Consider the following 19,062-nt stretch of genomic DNA (forward strand, 5'->3'; position numbering starts at 1 on the left):
AGAGACCCTGCATTATTCCTGTCCCACATACAGGAATCCAGAGTACATTCCTGTGAGACGTTCTCTGTGTTGTTTATGCTTCAATATTAGGGGAAGTAAGAAAGAAATGTTTTTATAACAATAAAAACTTATAGGTAGGAAGAGAAACCGTGTAATGGGAACAGTCTTACTAGAAGTGGAGAGAAGCTTCCGTTTGTGTCTTAAGGCCTTGTTGACACCTGTCTTTCAGCTCCCGGAAATGCTGCACGGTGACGGTGACAACGAAGAGCATGGCTTTTGTCCGGTTGGGCAGTTCGTTCTTCAGAATTTAGGGCTGCTGTTTGGATTTGCCATCATGCTGGTGATCGCCCTTTATGAAGACAAAATTGTGTTTGACATCCAGTTCTGACCATTCCCAGGTCGATTGCGAGAATGTCCGTGCAGCTTGCCCCTGTTCATTGTCCTGTGTGCACATTGCTCAGGGAATTCAGTGGCCTGCACTACTCACAGGTTCCGTAGGGTTGAGCCTGACCGTGAAAGACTGGTGCTCAGTGCTGTTTTCTCTGCATGAATGGATCCTTTAAAACCAGAGTTTGTGATAAAGACAGGAGAAAATGGGACTCCATGAACCAATGTCGATAGAAGTTTAAGACTTTCAAAAAGAGAGAATCATATAAAACACTAGTCTTTTTATTAGTAGAAACTTCTGTGGCTATGCAGAAATAGAAATTAAACCAAAAAAAAAATCATTTAAACTTTAAAAATATTTTAAATGGACTCTAAGCAGACATTTTTGTGTGTATGCTAAGAATGAATTTTAGTGTCCTGTAATTCAGCTACATATAACATATGGGGTTAATAGGGATCAACTTGACACAACTTTGAACCTGTATAAAGTCGACTTTAGGAACTAGAGGGAAGCCCAGGCTGCGTTAGAGTATGGACTTAGCATTGGGGAAAGCCCGTATTCTTGAATCTAGAGTTACTATTTTTGTATATATTTGCATAGTGTTCAAACTTGCAGCCTAAACTACTGAAATTTGTGATGTATGTTTGTGTGAACTTCAGTTTAATGAAAGATTCTTAATGGTTCTTTGCATTACTATACTTGGTGTTGGGGTTATTTTCTCTTTTAACTTGTTTTTATTTGTGGGGGTGAGTCAGAGCATGTAGTCAGATACCTTTTTCTTAAAATTACCATTCTAGAAAATATCAAAGATGTGGCGTTCCATTTCCCTAGCACCAACTAGGTTGATTGGAAAATTTTAAGTTCTGAGTGTTCACGTTACTTTGCCAGTTTGGCATTGGCCTTCAGAGCACATGCCGTGGCGGGCAGTAAATCTGAGTTTGCCATGCCTACAGCCTGTATATAAACCGTCAGCTAAACTGTCACTGCGCTGGTACCATGGCTACTGTGGTCCCACGTACACGACTAAACCAAAATCACTTTATCATTTTGTGCCAAGATACACTGCTGGTGCCTGATAGGGGATAGTCTATGTGTGGTTGCCTGCTCTCACACCACTGGTGAAGGGATGTGTGAGGAATGAGAGTCGTGTTTAGCCTGAACTGGGACTCGGTAACTTGTAGACTAGTCATGTGCATCTTTCTCTGTTTAGACCTCCTGCCGCTCACTCTTCACTTACGGAAGTGAACTCTGTCTGAACCGTGTGCAGCTAGCTTTAACTGCTTGGCAGCCAGGATAGCCCTTGAAAAAACAAACTGTAAGAGCCAAACCCTTTCCATTCCATTTTAAATGATTTCATTCAGTCCTTTTCCCAGTTTTTAGTCTGTGAAGTTTTTAAGACAAAAACAAAAATTTGAGAGCAGCACACGCATCAAGGTGTTAGATAATCACCAGTATTCCTTCGTTGTGTTCTAAGCGAGGGTCCCTAGGTGTTATTACTTCTGTAATTGAGGCTTGAATTACAGCAGTTGTCTTTTTCCAAGCCCTCTTTGAAGTAGTGGTTTTGTACACGTTTTCAGCCCTGGGCACAGCTGGAACAGTCTATCCTTTTTGCCTCCTTGCCTGGCCCTTTGAGCAACCTTGCTGGAAGGGGCCAGCGTACTGAGTACTGCCAACTTCAGTGACTCGGATATGTTGCTTTCCAAACCAAGATACATTTCTAGTTCATATTTGAGTTTTACACCCAAGGAGGATTGTGCATTCCAGCATTAAATCTGCTTCATTTAAAACAACAGCTGGAATAGACTCCCATTCTAAAAGGCCTCATTTACAGCTGACCGGTTTATGCTCACAGTATATAAAGTTTGTCTTTATTTCTTAGACCTTCTTAACCGTGTAGGAAAGCTTTAACAGTTGCTGCTAGTATTTGGATAGGCTTCCACCAGTGTTTAGTTTTGACATCATTTTAGTGTATAGTTTCAGGTCTCACTTGACAATCCTAATTCCACTACATTTCTGTTTGGCTCCAACATTCCACTTCGCTGACCAGTCCAGTTTTTAACAGATGCTTGTTGGAGATCACCAGTGTTACTTGTACAATGCTGTTGCCATGTGACATCATATGGATTTTGGTGTTCTATCACATTGCATTCAGTCAGCTATGATTATGCTTAGAAATACTATAGTAGCTAGGTGCAGTGTGAGCCTTCTCCATTAACAGTAAGTCCGTGGCTTAAATGTGATTATGGTCCTGCAAGGTGATACTTGCTAAAAATATCTAAACATTTTTTGTTGTAACTCAATCATTTTTTTTTTAAATTTATAAAGCTGGAAGTGATCAAATGCTGTTTTTTCATTGTCAACAGTGGTGTGTCATTTTATATATGTTCCTGATGCTTACGGAACTCTCCCAAAATAAAGTTATTCAAAAAGAGAAAGTGCACCAGTGTTTTTTCAGTCTGTCTGTGAATTTTCATGATACTTTTAAAAAGGCCAGAATAAAGTCATAATTAAGAATGTTAGTTCAGTTTATTTAAGCCAAAACAAAATCTAAAAATACAATGTGTTCTACTCAGTCTAACGACACCTCCGGGTCACGAATTCAGTTGACACAGCAGCGCGACGCCCCGTCCGATCCAGTGCTCCTTGGGATGGTCGGAGGGGAGCGTCATGGCAATCACGAAGTTGGTGGAGTGGCCCGTGGTGGACAGAGTGCCTCGCCTCTCACTCGTCTTGTACAGTGGGGCCACGTAACTCGGCCGTTCGGGGATGTCTGCCCTCTTGCAGGGTTTTAACCACATCTGGAAGAAAGGGCAAACACCTCTCTAAGTCAGAGCTGTTCGGCTGACATAGTCATCCCAGAGGAAGGTTCCAGCTAAAAATCTGTGCCCCAGATAGATTTTGTCAACAGCAAAATGGTTGCTCAACTATGGAGACTACAGAATGAAAAGAAACAGTTGACCTCTGTTAGAAACATACTGTCCACTCTCTTTTCTCACTGCTTGCTGTTTGTGAGCTAAAGTGAGTTTACTGTGCTAGCCTGGGAAGGGTTACCATTTTTACTCTTTTTCTATAGAGAAAATATTCTTAGTGGACTTTAAGTTATGACCCATATTTATGTTGGAGCTGCCTTTTCAGCAGTTTGCATGTAAAATCTTTTCACAGTAAACAGTTAATGTATAAAAAATTGCATTGTGCCATCATAAAGGCATTAATTCTTAAACACATATTACCTACTGTTTGTCACCTCTTCCCTGAGGGTAATTTCTCGGCTTTCAATTACAAAACAAAATTTGATATGTTTTCAAAGAAATGTATCACTATTTATGCTCAAAATCACATGGCTTATTCATTTAAAACTAATAACAAATTCTGAAGAGTTTTTTTTGGGCAACTGTTATCTAACTAAATCACCGTAAACACCATGAATACTAGGCATACTGTGCTGTGGGCCAGGCAAGATGGCTCGGTAGATCTAGCTCCTAGTGATTCACTTACTCCTCCACCAGAACTAAAAAAGCCTGTGAAGCTGTGTTCTGAGTTGAGTATCCTTGGGAAAACACTAGAATTCAGTGTCAGAAAACAAAATCCTTGCACAGTCTAGATCTGGACCAGAAGCAAGGCAAGAGAAAACAGTCCTCCTCCTGCCCAGTTCCGCAGCTCTGAGAGGAGCTCACCTCCAGCAAATACTCAGCTCAGACAAGCACCGAAGTCCCCAGGTCCTTCTGGGTGCACAGTCTAAAGAGATTTGGGGCCTGAAATGCACACATTGCTCCCCCCCCCAGGAGACCCCCAGGGTGCTGTAGCCAACAGCCAGCCTAAGAAGGGACCTGATTGACTGGATCGCTCGAGGGTCAAAAACCTTCACATACTCCCATCTCTGGAACCCCACATTCTCTGCATTTGCTTAGCAGAAGGATTTCTCACCAGGCAAACTGAGATTACTACATGGTGATGGACAGGTGTGACGCAGAGGGAGCCAAGGGTCTGGTCTCCTCCACAAGAACCAGGGTTGTGATGTGAGCTCTGTGATGTGGGTGATGCTTTAGAAGGGAGAAAAGGATTCCACTGCCTCCCTGCCTACACAGTTAGAGCCAGGGAAATAGTTCTCTGTCTTAGAAATGGACACCTGGGGACCCGCTGGGGGACAGGGAGCTCTCTGAGGGATAGCTGTGCCGGGGAGGCACATCCCACTGCACTTGTCCTGGGCCCCTGCATCGTTGCCTCTCACTTGTCTGGTCATACACTGCTGACAAGGAAGGGTGAGCACTCCAGAGGATGGAAGGCATGTTCTGTCATTCCCTGTGAAGCAACTGGACCTGTACAGTGTCTAATCAAAAGACAGCAGCGCTCAGCCTCTTCACCACAGCTATGGTAGCCAAGCCTAGAGCCCATTAAATAACAGAACCAGCATCAAGAGTGCCTAAGAAGCACTCGTCACTCCTACTATATGAGGAGCCATAGAGGGTGCATATCACTCATACTGCTAGGAACTAAAGACCTGCTTGCACTAATGGGTAATCCATAAGCGGGGGTCTGACTCTGAAGAATGTGCTCTGGCCAAACTTAACCACAAAGAAACCACCAGGAGGTTATGCTGCAGTACCCAGAGTACCCAGCTGGAAATGAACTCAGCATAGCATAATGAACTCACACTCCAAGACACATCTTTAAGAGAAAGTCATATCCTAGGAAGGCTATCCCATGTAAGTGGTAGAGATGTCCATTTCAATAGATGCACAGATTTCAACATATAAAAACAAGAAGTAGTCTAAACATTTTAAAACAATACTTCGAAAAAATAATTCCCTAGTAACAGATTCCAAAGATACTGCTGTTGATGAGGCACCTGACAGATTCAAAAGAATGATTATTAAAACGCTTAGAGAGAGGCTGGGGTGTGGGCGAGTCATCAGCATAGAGTTTTCCTGGCCCTGGGTTCAATCCTCAACACCACACAAAGCCAGGCATGCTGGCATAGACCTAGAATTTAGAAGATGGAGTCAGGAGACTCGGGAATTCAAGCCCCCCTCAGCACTGAGTTCAAGGCCACCTTGAGCTGTATAAAACAAAGAAGAAAAAAATCTAAACAACAAATGAGATCCAAGAAGATACACATAAAAAACAAATTAGGAAGACAATGCAGATATGGACGAGGAACTCATTGAACAAAGACAGGATTGCTGTGAGTTCAGGGCCACCCTGGACTACAGATTAAGATCATCTCTCAAAGTCAAACAGCATGCAGCTGCAAGTCTCCAAGTCAGACTCGCTTAAGTAGGTACACTAAGAATAGTGGTCTTTCAGAATATCTTACTCATAAAAAAATAAAAGGGAACAAGACAGAAAAAAACTACAGGATTTTTGCAGTACTACTAAAAGATCAAATGTCTGCATAATACTTGAAGGAGAAAAAAAAAAAAACCTATTCAATAAAATATGAGCAGAAAGTTCCCCTAGTCTTTGAAAAACACATGCATTCATGTATAGGAGGAAGTCTAAGATCCCCAAATAGCCATGGCCAGAAAAGAGCTTCACAACACATTATAGTCAAAATGCCAAAAGTGTAGTACAAAGTAGGTTTTGTGTGTGTGTGTGTGTGTGTGTGTGTGTGTGTGTGTGTGTGTGTGTGTTATGTACCCATATGTTTGACCTTGAAGTTCACTGCAGGCTGGCCAGCAAGCTCCTGGATCTGTGTCTCCAACATGGTTGCATATATGTGCCCTACCTGGGGCTTCACCTAGGTGCTAGGATTTAAACTCAGGTCTTCTTGCTTTCACAGTAAGTACTCTTACCCATGCAGCCATCTCATCACTCCCAGAAGTAGTTTTAAAACCTGCAAGGGGAAAGCACCAAATCACACTGAAGGGACAGCCCTCGTAGACTGCCAACAGAATTCCTAGCAGAAACCCGGCAGTCTGGAGGACGCGAGATAACATATTGGAGTCTTAAAGAAAGCGTTTGCTAGCCAAGCTTCCTATTTCTAACAAGGCTGTCCTTTAGAATGACCAGAACACAGTCCAAGAATCCTGTGAGGAGAACCCCAGGTGCTTCTAAGAAAACAAGACAAGAGTCTTATGACCTCCGTTTCTTCAAAACACGGAATTGTTCCTGGAATGTGTTTTCATGCTCCTCCCAGATGCAGCAGATAGGAGTGAGTTCACTTCAGATAAACATGTTTCTGCCGTGTGCGGCTTGTCCTTGTGATTGTACACTTTACTAGTGTGACTCTTAACCCTGGAGTATAAACTGTCCGATGCTCTGAATAAAGTGGGCTGTTGCATGAGACTTTAGTTTACCTCATTTATCAGCTCCATTCTCTCAGGTCCTGCTGCCTCTAGAGCAGTAAACGAGAGTGCAGAAGCTGAAAGACCTTCCAAGATAAACAAAAACTAAGATCCTTTATGACCACCAGACTAGCCTTCCTACAGATGCTTTCAAAAGAACCCTACACCCAGAAGTAAAAGAAAAGAGAACCATCATGAGCACATAAACTATAAATTCCACTGGAAGAGTAGGTACACAAATAAAATCTAAAACAACACAAAGATGAATATAAATAAGGCAGGAAGAATCAAACAACACCCTAAACAGAAGAAAACAGAAACCATGACAGGCATTCCATACCTTTCATAACTCTGAATGAATGTGACCTTAATTCTCCAGTTTAACGATAGAGACTATTGATGAATTAAAGACCAGACCTAAAATATGTGCCCACAGAAAACCTACCTGAACCAAAAAGACACACAGACTTAAAGGAAATGGTGGAAAATCATACCCCAAGCCAACAGAGTTCAAAACCAAGAATGAGTCGTTATATATGACAATTTAGACTTTAAGACTAGGAAAATAAAAAGAGACAAAGGTCACTGCATAACAATCAAGGAATCGCTTCATCAAGAAGATGTATTATTTATAAATATACATGCACATAATAACAGTACCCAATTGTATGTGCATTAGTGTTTTGCCTACATGTATGTCTGTGTGAGGATGTCAGATCTTGGAATTACAGACAGTTGTGAGCTTTCATGTGGGTGCTGGAAATTGAATATGGGTCCTCTAGAAGAGCAGTCAGTGCTCTTAACCACAGAGCCATCTTTCCAGCAAAATTTATTTTTATTTTATGTTGTACCCAATTTTATAAAACAACACTGCTAGATAAACAGGGAGAATGGACTCCAGTACAACAGCAGGGTTATCAGTACCCTGCTCACCAGTAGACACTCATCCAGATGAAGCATCTACACAGAAAAACCAGTTCATCGACACAGCAGGTAGATGGACTTTTAGCTTACAGAACATCCCACCTCACAGCTCTGGAATACACACACTTTCCGTCAGCACTCAGAGCACATTCAGACCGTGTGTAAGACCACGAGGCACATCTGTACAGGGCTGCGGCACAGGCTTCTGCTCAGCCATTTCCCATCCTCCCCTTGCTCCCGCTGACCTTTAATTACACAATGGCCTTTTTTCTTGCATTTCCTTTTTTGGGGGTTTTTTCTTTTCTGTTTTAATCCTGGATGACTTACTACACCATATGCCGAGTTTGCTCCTTGTACCCCGTTGCCCGCTCCATTGCCCACCCTCACCCCTCCGCACTAACCCCTGCTAAAGCCATTCTTCTCAACAAGCCCCTCCTACTGTCCAATCCACTTACATGATCACAGTGTGTGTGTGTGTGTGTGTGTGTGTGTGTGTGTGTGTGTGTGTGTGTGAGTGTGAGTGATTTACTGAAAAACGGGCAACTCGTCAGCGGCTACACCACTGAAGAGAAGGACTCGCCCTGAGCCATCTCTGTTTACTGTTGTCTAGAGTACCCGGGCCGCCTCGGGGATCAGGAACTCTAACTTGGTTTTTCCTTCGTTCTGTATGTCGTTAGGGAGCGCCTTCATCCCTCTTCCTTTGATGTGTGCTATTTATGTGTGCAATGCTGTTCGCATGTGCGTGAGCACACGTGTATGTACAGGGGCACCCGTGTCTGTACGTGTGTCTCTGCCTGAGGTTGATGTCTGAGATCTCAATTACTATTTCAGTTTATTTTAGAGATGGGTCTGTCAATCAGACACAGAGCTCACTGATAAGCCAGTGACAATTCTTCACAGAACTAGAAAATCCCTACAGTTCCTTTGGGAGCGCAGGCGAGCCGGAATAGCCAGTAAAACTGGAAGCAAGAGCAGCAAAGGGGAGACCTCACTCTCCCTGCTCTGGAGGCATGCTACAGAAGCAGGCTACAGAAAGCAGAAAGCATCATGGTGTTCACACAAGGATGTCACAGAGCGTCGAAACACAATGGGGAACCCACAGAGGCCTCAGGCAACCTCAGCCAACTGATCTTGTCACAAGTGCCAAAATATGTGCCAGAGACCTTTAGAAGAATGTGTTCTTTTTGTTTTTTGTTTCTGTTTTTTGAGACAGGGCTTCTTTGTGTAGCTTTGGATGTCCTGGTTCTTGCTATATAGACCAGACTGGCCTCAAACTTACAGAGATCTGCCTGCCTCTGCCTCCTGAGTGCTGGGATTAAAGAGGGTAAACTACCACTGCCCGGTTAGAAAGACGGTTTTCTTAATGTAAGTTAGTACAGTCTCTATAAAATAGTATGGAGGTTCTTTAAAAAAGTAAAATAGGACTATCAGATGATGCAGCTAGACCACTCTGGAGTCAACATGAAGAAATAATTGCATGCCCAAGTTTGTTGCAACACTATACAATAGAGCTAGGATGGGGAACAAGTCTTGGAGAAAATATTATATATATATATATATATATATATATATATGTATGTGTGTGTGTGTGTGTGTGTGTGTGTGTGTGTGTAAAATATATATAAATGCGTTCTCTCTCCACACACGTGCTATGTGTATGTATACATATATATAAATGCAATAGGTAGATGAAGATTGATAGGTGATAGATAAATAGACAGATAAATAGATAAGTTATTAAAGTAGTTGTGTAAAGCACAATTTTCTCACTCAAATAAAAATATAGCACAGTTCCATTCCTCTATGAGCTACAATACACTCACATTCTGTTTAGTCGTTAGGCAAGTTTCTAGAATATTAACATGTAATTTATTGTAGAACACAGCCAGTCTTCAGAACAAGGCCAGCTGGCCTTTGATTTGTAAGGGCAAAGAACAAACTATAACCATAAACATCTTTTAGAATATGACCAAATTAATTTATCTCACAGTAATGAGTAGTCCTTGAGGTATATGACTTGACTGCCCCCTGTTCAAAACCCTCCTTTAGGGTCCTTAGGTCAAGACACAATCACGTGATGAAGCCAGTGACTAAGACCCAGGGGTATCCACCCCTCTCAAATCATTGTGGAATCTGTTATGGAGAGGGTCAAGCTGTTTTTGCAGCTTAACTATAACACAGCTCTCAAAACTCTTTCAATGGTTGTACTTCATTTTAAGCAAAGAATGGATTTTTCTAGTGGGAATTTTGATTTCTCATTGACGTCTTTGTTTAGAAAAATAATTCTCCATTTGTAGATACACTCTTTCCACTCCCTGCAAGCTAATTAAGAATGTCCTCATTCTTAGGACAAGAGCTGCAATCCTAGCCAACTCCCAAAAATGTTGACTTCACTTTGGGAGTCTCGTGTCCTAAGCCTTCTCCGCCCAGAGTGTGGGCGCACAGAGGTGGATCTGGATGAAACACTCAGGTTTGGACCGGCCTCACCCTTTGCAGCAGCTTTGGTGACTTTTCACCTGTCTCTAAGCTGCTTACAGAATCCGACAATTCATGTGACTCTCACAGTCTGTGTTATCATAGCGTCCATGTCATTGTTCCTCACCATTTATGAACTCTTTATTTGTTAAGTTTTATGAAACACCAAAATTCATTTTCATCCTAAAAGCATCCCTAGCAGTCCTTTTGTGGTCACTGGTTGACATGGGATTCGAATTGTTGACATGGGATTTGAATTGTCTCTATGCCACCATACATCATCATGGCTGTAGTTGGACCAGGGAAAGTCTTGCTTTCTTATTTCAGCTCCCATAACTGTAAACAACTATGTTCTTCATGGTCTATTTAGTGCTCAGCTGTTAACATTCTTGTGCTGGTTTGTTGTTATTCCATTGCTTACAATAACTCACTGGCAAAAGGCTGCAGAGCAGTCCAATGTTCTTATGTGCAAGAAGGCTGAGGGATAAGCATCCAGTGAGAATCACAGTGCTACTGACCTTGAGTCAACATCAGTGAGTCAACAATGCATACTAAGTGAGTTTCCTTTAAACAGAAACAGTACAACAGTATGTATCAATCAACCAACAAAATTTCTGAGACTGCAGCACCTCACTTCAGAATCCCACTAAGAACAAATATACTCAATAATTCAGCATTGGGAGCAGCTTTACAGCACAAAATTACCACGAACAATAAGATTAGAACATAGGTGCATATATAGATATGCAGGAACATGTGCACATGTCCTTAGCAAATACTAACCACAGGGACTGTGTCATAGAGAACTTTGGGATGTGATTCTGCAAGTTTCTTGCTCTTTCTGTTCCACGAAGCTCCGTCCAGAAACAATCCATGGATGTAAACACCTAAATGACAAAGAAGTTAATGTTCAAAGATGCATGTTGATGGAGTTCTGAATCTGAAATTGCTATTTGGGGGACCCAGGCCAGCACGTAGTGCCAGGCGTGGCTTCTCAGGTCCCCTCCTCTCCACTTCTGTTTCCACTAGTCAGTGCTTTCAGTTAACGGCCGAGTCACCCAGATGTAACTAGCCATTCAGGTAATAGAACCTTGGGCAATATGCCTAGCATAGCCGACGCTAAACACTGAATGAACCGTTGGCGGCTTCCTGTATCCAGTGTGACATTTAGTTACTGATTTACTTATTTACCTTTAGAGACAAGATCTCAAGGTGGCCAGACTGGCCGTAAGCTCTCAACACTCCTGCCTCGGCCTCCCGAGTGCTGGTGTTATATGTGTGCCAACACACTGAACATCTTTTCACTGCTTTACTCTTAGGTAAACAGAGAGCCTGGCTTAGAAAGCCAGAAAGCCATAAAAGGTGAAAGTCTGAAGGGGGTGGGGGCAGAGTTTGGGAGGAAACTTAAGTTCCAGCCCAAGCTATACTCAGATAGTGTCTGTGACCCTCCTACTGGGGTCCCATGAGAAGGGGAAAATCCCATCTTTCCAGATCCTTCTGTGGAGTCCCACTTTTATTTAGGTAATATATGAAGAAGGATGAAATGAAATAAGCTGGAGTGGACAAGCATATTTTGTGGTAAAAATTTGTTTACTGCATACAAAATGAAATTCATAATTTAACAAATATCTATGCTCAATGTTATTATGCTGGGGTTGAACATGTTGATAGTAAAGTGATTTGCTTAGCTGATGGCCACTTCTTACTGAGCAATTTTGGAACACCAAGTAATTATACTAATCATTAGGTAAACTGTGTGCTACATGCTACTCTACCACTCTCAAGATAACTCTGAATTTTGAGTACCTGATAACCTCTATCCCCACCCACCCACCCACCCACCAATGCTCACTTAGTAACAACCAGATGCTGACTGGGAAAAAGAAAAAATAAAGGATTCCATATAGTCTCTACATCCAATTCCACACTTTGAGTATGGAAATTTAGCTACTTCAAAAACTTTATGCAGTGCCTTCATAACTTAAATCTTTTAGTTGGGTCCAAAATTATATAGAGACATCAGTTCCACTCAGATGTCAACTGGAATGCTGCTTTTTATCTTGTATCAGAATGACATTGAGGAAAATTAGGAGGAAAAAAATCCAGGCTCCTGAATGAAGAATTGCCACAGTTTGGTTATGAGACTTTCTGTGAGATGTGCACTGTTTTCAAACTTCTTCCTGAAGTGCTCCGCGCAGTAGGCCAAGAAGAAAGCAGTTGAGTTGAGGCCAGAAGGCTTGCACTTAAGTTTCATCTCAGACCAATGCTACCTTGAGGCCATGGGGAAGTTATTTAGCCTTCCTGAGCCCACGGTTCTGCCTCTGCTTGACAAAGGCAGTACAGTGTCTATGCTGGCAGGTTATTGAAAAGATTAAGTGTGAAGGGTGGGACGGTTTCTGTGGTACAGACACAGAGCAGCACCACCACATAGGGGTGAGGCCCTTTCTTTCACTTTCCTTTACTCAAAGCTCTTTAGCTCTCTTCCCACATACTTTCTTTAGAACAAATCTCTTTCCTTGGCATGTTCCTCAATCTTTGTAGCTATACTGATTTTATGAGGGCAGAGGTTGATTGTTTCTTACAGTAGTAACCTGTGTGAAGAGATTATTTTTGAAGCTTACATAATAAAGGAGATAATAAATGGAGTTCAGCAATGTCCACATCCCAAATGCATTAATAACGAGGGGGCTCCAAACAAACTGTTAGATAAAGGTGTGTTAGGCGTCTGTTCCTGGGGAAAGTACAATTAGTTATAACATAGCATGTGCCCCATTGGTCTGCTGCCCTGTGTGCTCATTGCCCCTGAAGACATTTCCACGGTTAAGTAGCGGAATAAATGGTGGTGTAAAATCTTGGGCTGGCTTCCAAGAACTTGTGGTGAGTTTCAGCTCCATGATGCCTTGGGGCTTCCTCAGCAGCATTTGAAGGCCCCGGGCTGCTAGAGACTAAGGAGGAAGGGTGAGGTCAGGCAAGGTGACAGCTCTGCATTTGTATTGTCGAGGGAGAGACAACAAAGGGAAACATGGGAATCACTGTGGAACGGGCCAGTGTTGCCAACTTCCTAAGAAGACTGGACCAGAGAAGGGAGGCAAGATAATAAACTGGCACAGAGGGCCAGAGGATGGGAGTGGCGGCAGATGTGGGGGCATTTCATGGACAGTGTGTGAGGAAGGACGGGGAAAGTCATAGGGTTCCGGCTGGATGGCAGTGACATTTAATGAAATTAATTATAAGTTCTATGCATGTAGGGGATACAAAAGTAGAGATGGTATGTTATGGGTACAGCTTTCTGGACCACAGAGGAAGCATCTAGCAAGGAGATGTTCAAAGACATAAAAATGGATTAGGTCACAGGGGAAGGGATGAATCAGTAAACAAATTGTTCAAGGACTTTGTCCTTGGAGACTCCGATAGCTGAAGGAGCGTAAGTCAGCAAGAAGCATAAATCCAGACAGTGAGGCAAAGAATACCAGCAGAGCATGTCCTGGTAACGAAGAGAGCAAAGTGTGTCTAGGAAGATAAACAGGGCAAAAGAAATGGCTAAGACATTGATATGAAGACAAAGGGGATTCAGCTGGATTTGCCAATGTGGAAACCATCAGTAACTCTGAAGGGAACGGCATTCTTCCCAGGAATGGCAGGATGAAGAGCGGAAGGTGGACAGCCACGACCTCAGATCTGATGCAAAGCCAGGCTTCTGAGATATTCTGCTATTGGAAAGCAATGAGGATCAAAGACAAGGGGAATGCACTGACTGCTTCTGAGACTAGACTTGCCACAGCATGCTGTGTGGTTAGGTGGCACAGCCATATTTGAATGGAATGGCAGAAGTCATAAAGCCAGCACAGCTGCTTGACAAAGACCCAGCAGAGCTGAGCCACATGATGGCTGCCATGCCACCTTTGGTTTTCATCTCTATGGGTTACATACTTGGGGCACTTTTAATATTTGTACAATTTGAGGATGTTGGATTGATGGAAAATTCCTTATGAATCATTTACGCCTTCTCCAAGGAATGCTGCTTCTAAGCTCACCCAGGAAAGTCCTGAACATACTATTCCCCCCACCCCACCCCCACACACTTTGAGGGAGATATCCTTGAAGGTCTTCCTTATGCCTGGGAGGTTGTGACACATAAAGTAGCCACAGGTCTCTTTATGAGGCTATGAGAAATTCTTGAAACATTCGTCCCTGTACTTTACACTGGAACAAGATATTCAAAACAAAGTAAATTCAAAAGGTCAACAAGATCTGGTAGGCTAGAGTAGTTGACCACAGTTCAGATTACAAGGCTCTTCCCACTGTACACTCAGACAATTACGTGGCATGCATACTCTGCCCTACATAGGGACATATTGATGAGCAACGTATGGAGTGGAAAGATGATAAAAGTATGAGGTGTTAGGACCTCCCTCTCTTAGAAGTTAGCTCATGTAGAGCCACTATAATGTCATATGACTAAGGAACAACAGAATGCCAAGATTAGATATATAGACAAATTCTATAAAAATATAAATGTGAATATTGATTGTATTATGCCAGAATGTAAACAATAACTGCAGCAGTTTTAGCCTGAGGATTTTTCCTGGGCTCTCTGACCACTAACGGTTAATAATACATTCAATTGCTTGCAACATGGCAAAATGCCCAGGGTGGTTGAAGATTTTGTTTTGGTCTAGTGTCCTTAAAGCAACAAAAGCAACCAGTCTGAGCACAGGCTGTCATATTCCTCTAGATTCTCAAAAATTGGGTTATGGGGTTAAGGAGTAAAAATGATAATTCTGTTTATTAATGATGTCAAAACTTGAGGGAAAATGATGAGAAATGATAACTCTGTTCTGTCACAGTTTATTAATGGTGACTAAAAGATGAGCAAAAGGAAGTGAAACACATGTCCCAAAACAAAAATGATATGATCTATGTTTTGGAACATCATGAACTAAATTCTGTATAAATAAAGAAACACTCTGGCTGATAGTCAGTCAGGCTGCAAGATTCTCCTGACCACCATGGCCTGGCTCACTTCCTTTACCCTCTACAGGACCCATCCACCGCCAGGGATGGCTCCCGGCAGTTAGGGAACTACCCAGTCTGAGTCTGTTGATTCCACAAAGAGGAGGCACCAGTAAGGAGACAAGGCTTGGAGAAAGGAAAGGGGACCTGGATCTCCAGGAGGTACAGATGTACACAGGCTCACAAATTTGGTGGTGCTAACAGCTGTTTGCTGAGCCTCCTGCTTTCACAAGGGTGAGGCAAGAGAGGAAGGCATCGCGCAGCGAGAGCACAGTGTTCATCGGGGGAGAGAGAAGGCAAGGATCCCGGGGCCCAGAAGAGGGATGGCCTCACATCACCCAAATCCTGAGTTGTATGACACCTGGTCAGGAGTGAACCACTAGCTGCAGGAAAGTGGAGCAACTGTCAGACGCTGTGGGGACTGCATCTACCTGTCAGTGTCTCACACGTGACTGGAGACTGAACAAGAGCCTAGGCTGCTGCTGCTTTATCTGCAGTGCCTACCAGAGTGGGCCAGTGATGACTAGGGAAGTAGAGTTGCTTGTGACACATTGGTTGAAACAGTGTAGATGAACAGTCACTGACAGACTAATGCCATTCATCTAAAGTCAGCACCTTTGGGTGAAATTCAGTCCTTTTTAGCCTTTTGGCTTTTAAAAACGTAATATTTATTTGAAGTAGTGACCTTGTCCACTGAGTGTACATTTCATTTCTTTTGTCTTTATTTATGTTTTTACATTTTATTTACTTTGCATGTGGAAAGTTGGAGGAGACTTTGTAGGATTCAGTTCTTTCCGCCATGTGGATAAGGGGGATTGAACTTAGGTTGTCAGGCATGGCAAAATGTATCCTTTCTCACTGAACTATCTTGCTGGCCCCCACTAAATATACAATAAAACATCACAGCCACCATAAAGTATTTAAAAGATAACCAATCAGGAAACAATGTTTCTTCATAATCACCCTCCCAATCTTCAAATGTTTCCAGGTCCTCAGCCCTGAGGTGAGACAGATTGCTGCCCAGGCCTAAGAACCTGTGTTCAGATCCCAGCAGCCATGCAGATAGACAAGCATGGCTTATGTGCACACCTAATAATCCCCGGGCTATAAGGGGTGGAGACAGGAGGGCCCCTGGGGCTTCCTGGAGGTCACTTAAGCACCAGGTTCAGAGAGAAAGCCTGTCTCAAAGGAAGAAGGTGAAGACTAATAAATAGGACATCCATCATCCTCTGGTCTCCAGGGGCATTTTCACATAGGTGTGTGCTTAGAACACACTCACACATACTCTCCTCTCTCTGTCTCTGTCTGTCTGTCTTTGTCTCTTTCTCTCTAACACACACATACAATGCTACCATTAGCTGTAAGTATCAGAATAACATACACACACACACACACACACACACACACACACACACACATATAAACTATACACACACACACACACACACACACACACACACTCACACACACAACAGTAGTAGATACATACATCAGGGACTTTCCCATTGGGTATGGTCTTCAAGAAACTCCTCCCTCTTGACTGCCCAAGGCCAACACAAGGTTATGGCTGATTAGCCTCTATACCGCTAATCTGGTTATTACTTTAACTGCACATGGTTTGGGAGGAAAATAGAGTATGGGGGAATGTATCTTTTATCCAGATTTATCTACTCAATTCATTTTCTTCTCTGTTTGCTTTACGAATTGTTCCAGGGTATTATGTACATGATTGCTTTTTGACAGCTGAGAAGATAAGCAAAAATGTTATGCCTTTGTCCATCACACAGACAATGAGCCGGTTCCTTTTGCCACTGCACTTACCATCCTCAGGAGCGTTTTTATATTCTTTGTCATCCATCACTTCGTAGTCAAACCCAAGAAGATCGATTGGAATCGTGAATTTTCTGGCATAGTTCTGCTGTGCACCAGTTAGGAAAGCTTGCGTGAAGAAGAAGCCAGAAAGCCAGAAAATGGGTGGAGGGCCAACTTCATACCATTGCTATGATAGATCCAGACAAAAGTGATACAGCAACAGAGTCATACAGATTTCCAATACAATATTAATGAAATGCATCTCCAAACATGCATATTTCCTTTCAGACAAACGAACAAATGGGATTCAGTGAATAGCAAGGCACACTCTCAAGATTTCAAAATCTGACTCAACATCACCTCCATCATACTAGCTTGGGAATTCAGTGAATGAATGCAGATGTAGGTGTCTGTTCTATACTCGTCCAGTGGTTTCGCCCAAAGACCTACACACCATTATGAACTCAAACTCACTGTCAAGTATTGTGTTACACAGATGAACAGATTTCCATAAAGTCTGGCCATATGGTAATATTTTCATCTCTTTTCTAATTAACTAGTTATTACTATATGGTAGCATTTTCTTTTGGAAGTTTTTCTTCCTACTTTACATACCATGAAATCCAACATATGAAAACACAGTGCTGTGGTGCTGTTTTGTTTGTGATCTAACAAATAAAGCTTACCTGAAGATCAGATTGTGGGGCTAAGCCACTAGTTAGCCATAGAGGCCAGGCAGTGGTGGCACACATCTTTGATCCCAGTACTTGGGATCTCATGCCTTTAATCCCAGCACTAGGGAGGTGGAGACAGGAAGCAACATGGCTGGGCCAAGAGAGGAATATTAGGTGGGAGAACACAGGAGCTCAGTCCCTTTCAGTCTGAGGATTTCTAGAGGTAAGAAGTCTTTCTAATGGCTGGCTGCTCTGCTTCTCTGATCCTTCCAAATTCACCCTGATATCTGACTCCAGGTTTTTATTATTAAGACCAATTAGGATTCGAGCTACACAGTACCATAAAAGAACACAAATAAGTAGGTGGTGAATGTTTTGGTGTTTAGAAATATAATGACACCTTAATTCTGTATTTATTTCATAGGTTTTGATGATGAGCTATTGAATAACAAGTGATTGAACAGCAAACTACAGGAGCCTCTCTGAAGAAATGAGTCCACTCCTTAACTCTTGAAGAGCCCACAGCTCAACCTCAGCTTTCAGGAGCCATCTTGGTCCTTTAGTATCTGACTCTGGTACATCAATTAGATGTATTGTACTATGAAAGGGAAGTTGCTCATTATATTTCTCAATGTTTTTGTTTTGTTTAGAGAAATGTAGCCCAGACAGTAGTAAAGGCTGACCTTGAATTTGTGGATGACCCTCCTGCCTCAGGAACCCAAGTGCTGGGATTTAGTGTGTGAGCCATCATGCCCCATTTCCCATAGTTTCATGTCATATACACTGTACCTATGCCTTCCCTTTTTCTTTTTTTTTTTTTTTTTTTTTCTGATGTATAGTGAAGCGGCAACTGGCTGATAACTAGGAGCCAGGATTCTACCCAGGCAACACACTCAGGAAAAGTAACCACTGAGGTCTCTGCTGTCATGGATGGGGATGGCAGAGCTGAAAAGTTGCTGGGCAATGAAGAATCAGTTCGCCTCTTTACAAGCTTGTTGGCTTCCTGAGATGCTTTGTTATAGGGCTCTGTCACGGCAAGTCAACATGCCAATGTTTCTCTCTCCAAAGGCTGTCATTTGCCTGAGTGTCAGACATCACATAATGTCCTACTTAAGATGCAGAATATATATAAACACACACACACACACACACACACACACACACACACACACACACACTCACTACTGAATCGAGGTCATTTGCGCTTGGAATATGCAGGACTGTAGAGAGCCATTGTCTACTCACTCAGCATTCTCATGTAAGTAAGGAAGCAGAAGAGTCTGGATAGCAGCATTATTATGGATGAACTCACCTGCAGGAATTTTAGTCTTGCCAGGAAGTCATTCACATAGCTGCCGAGTGGCTTAAGGCTGGGGTAGGATTTACCCATCCACATTCCTGGAATTTTGACATTCAGAATGCTGCTGACCACTTCTTCTAGCTCTGTAGACATCACAACAAGCCCCTGAAACACAACAGGCCTCAGTGAAAT

At 42.7% G+C, this 19,062-nt stretch overlaps 2 protein-coding genes across 4 annotated transcripts in view; one reads left to right on the top strand and one right to left on the bottom strand.

Moving 5' to 3' along the window:
* Nucleotides 1–2,817, top strand: part of Slc39a10 (solute carrier family 39 member 10) — a 93,273-nt gene extending 90,456 nt beyond the window's left edge. For all 3 annotated transcript variants that reach the window (XM_036172738.1, XM_036172736.1, XM_036172737.1), the window contains exon 10: nt 230–2,817. In XM_036172738.1, the coding sequence (XP_036028631.1) occupies nt 230–388 (159 nt within the window). In that variant the 3' untranslated portion in view covers nt 389–2,817. The remainder of the gene's footprint in view (nt 1–229) is intronic.
* Nucleotides 2,818–2,918: 101 nt separating this feature from the next.
* The window catches only part of Dnah7 (dynein axonemal heavy chain 7), a 253,668-nt gene continuing 237,524 nt past the window's right edge, over nt 2,919–19,062 (bottom strand). Inside the window, 4 exon segments of the mRNA XM_036172739.1 lie at nt 2,919–3,186; nt 10,855–10,958; nt 16,906–17,083; nt 18,883–19,035. Coding sequence (XP_036028632.1) covers nt 2,980–3,186; nt 10,855–10,958; nt 16,906–17,083; nt 18,883–19,035 — 642 coding nt within the window. The 3' untranslated portion in view covers nt 2,919–2,979.

This window comes from Onychomys torridus, chromosome 23, assembly GCF_903995425.1.
Source record: "Onychomys torridus chromosome 23, mOncTor1.1, whole genome shotgun sequence".
Taxonomy (NCBI): domain Eukaryota; kingdom Metazoa; phylum Chordata; class Mammalia; order Rodentia; family Cricetidae; genus Onychomys; species Onychomys torridus.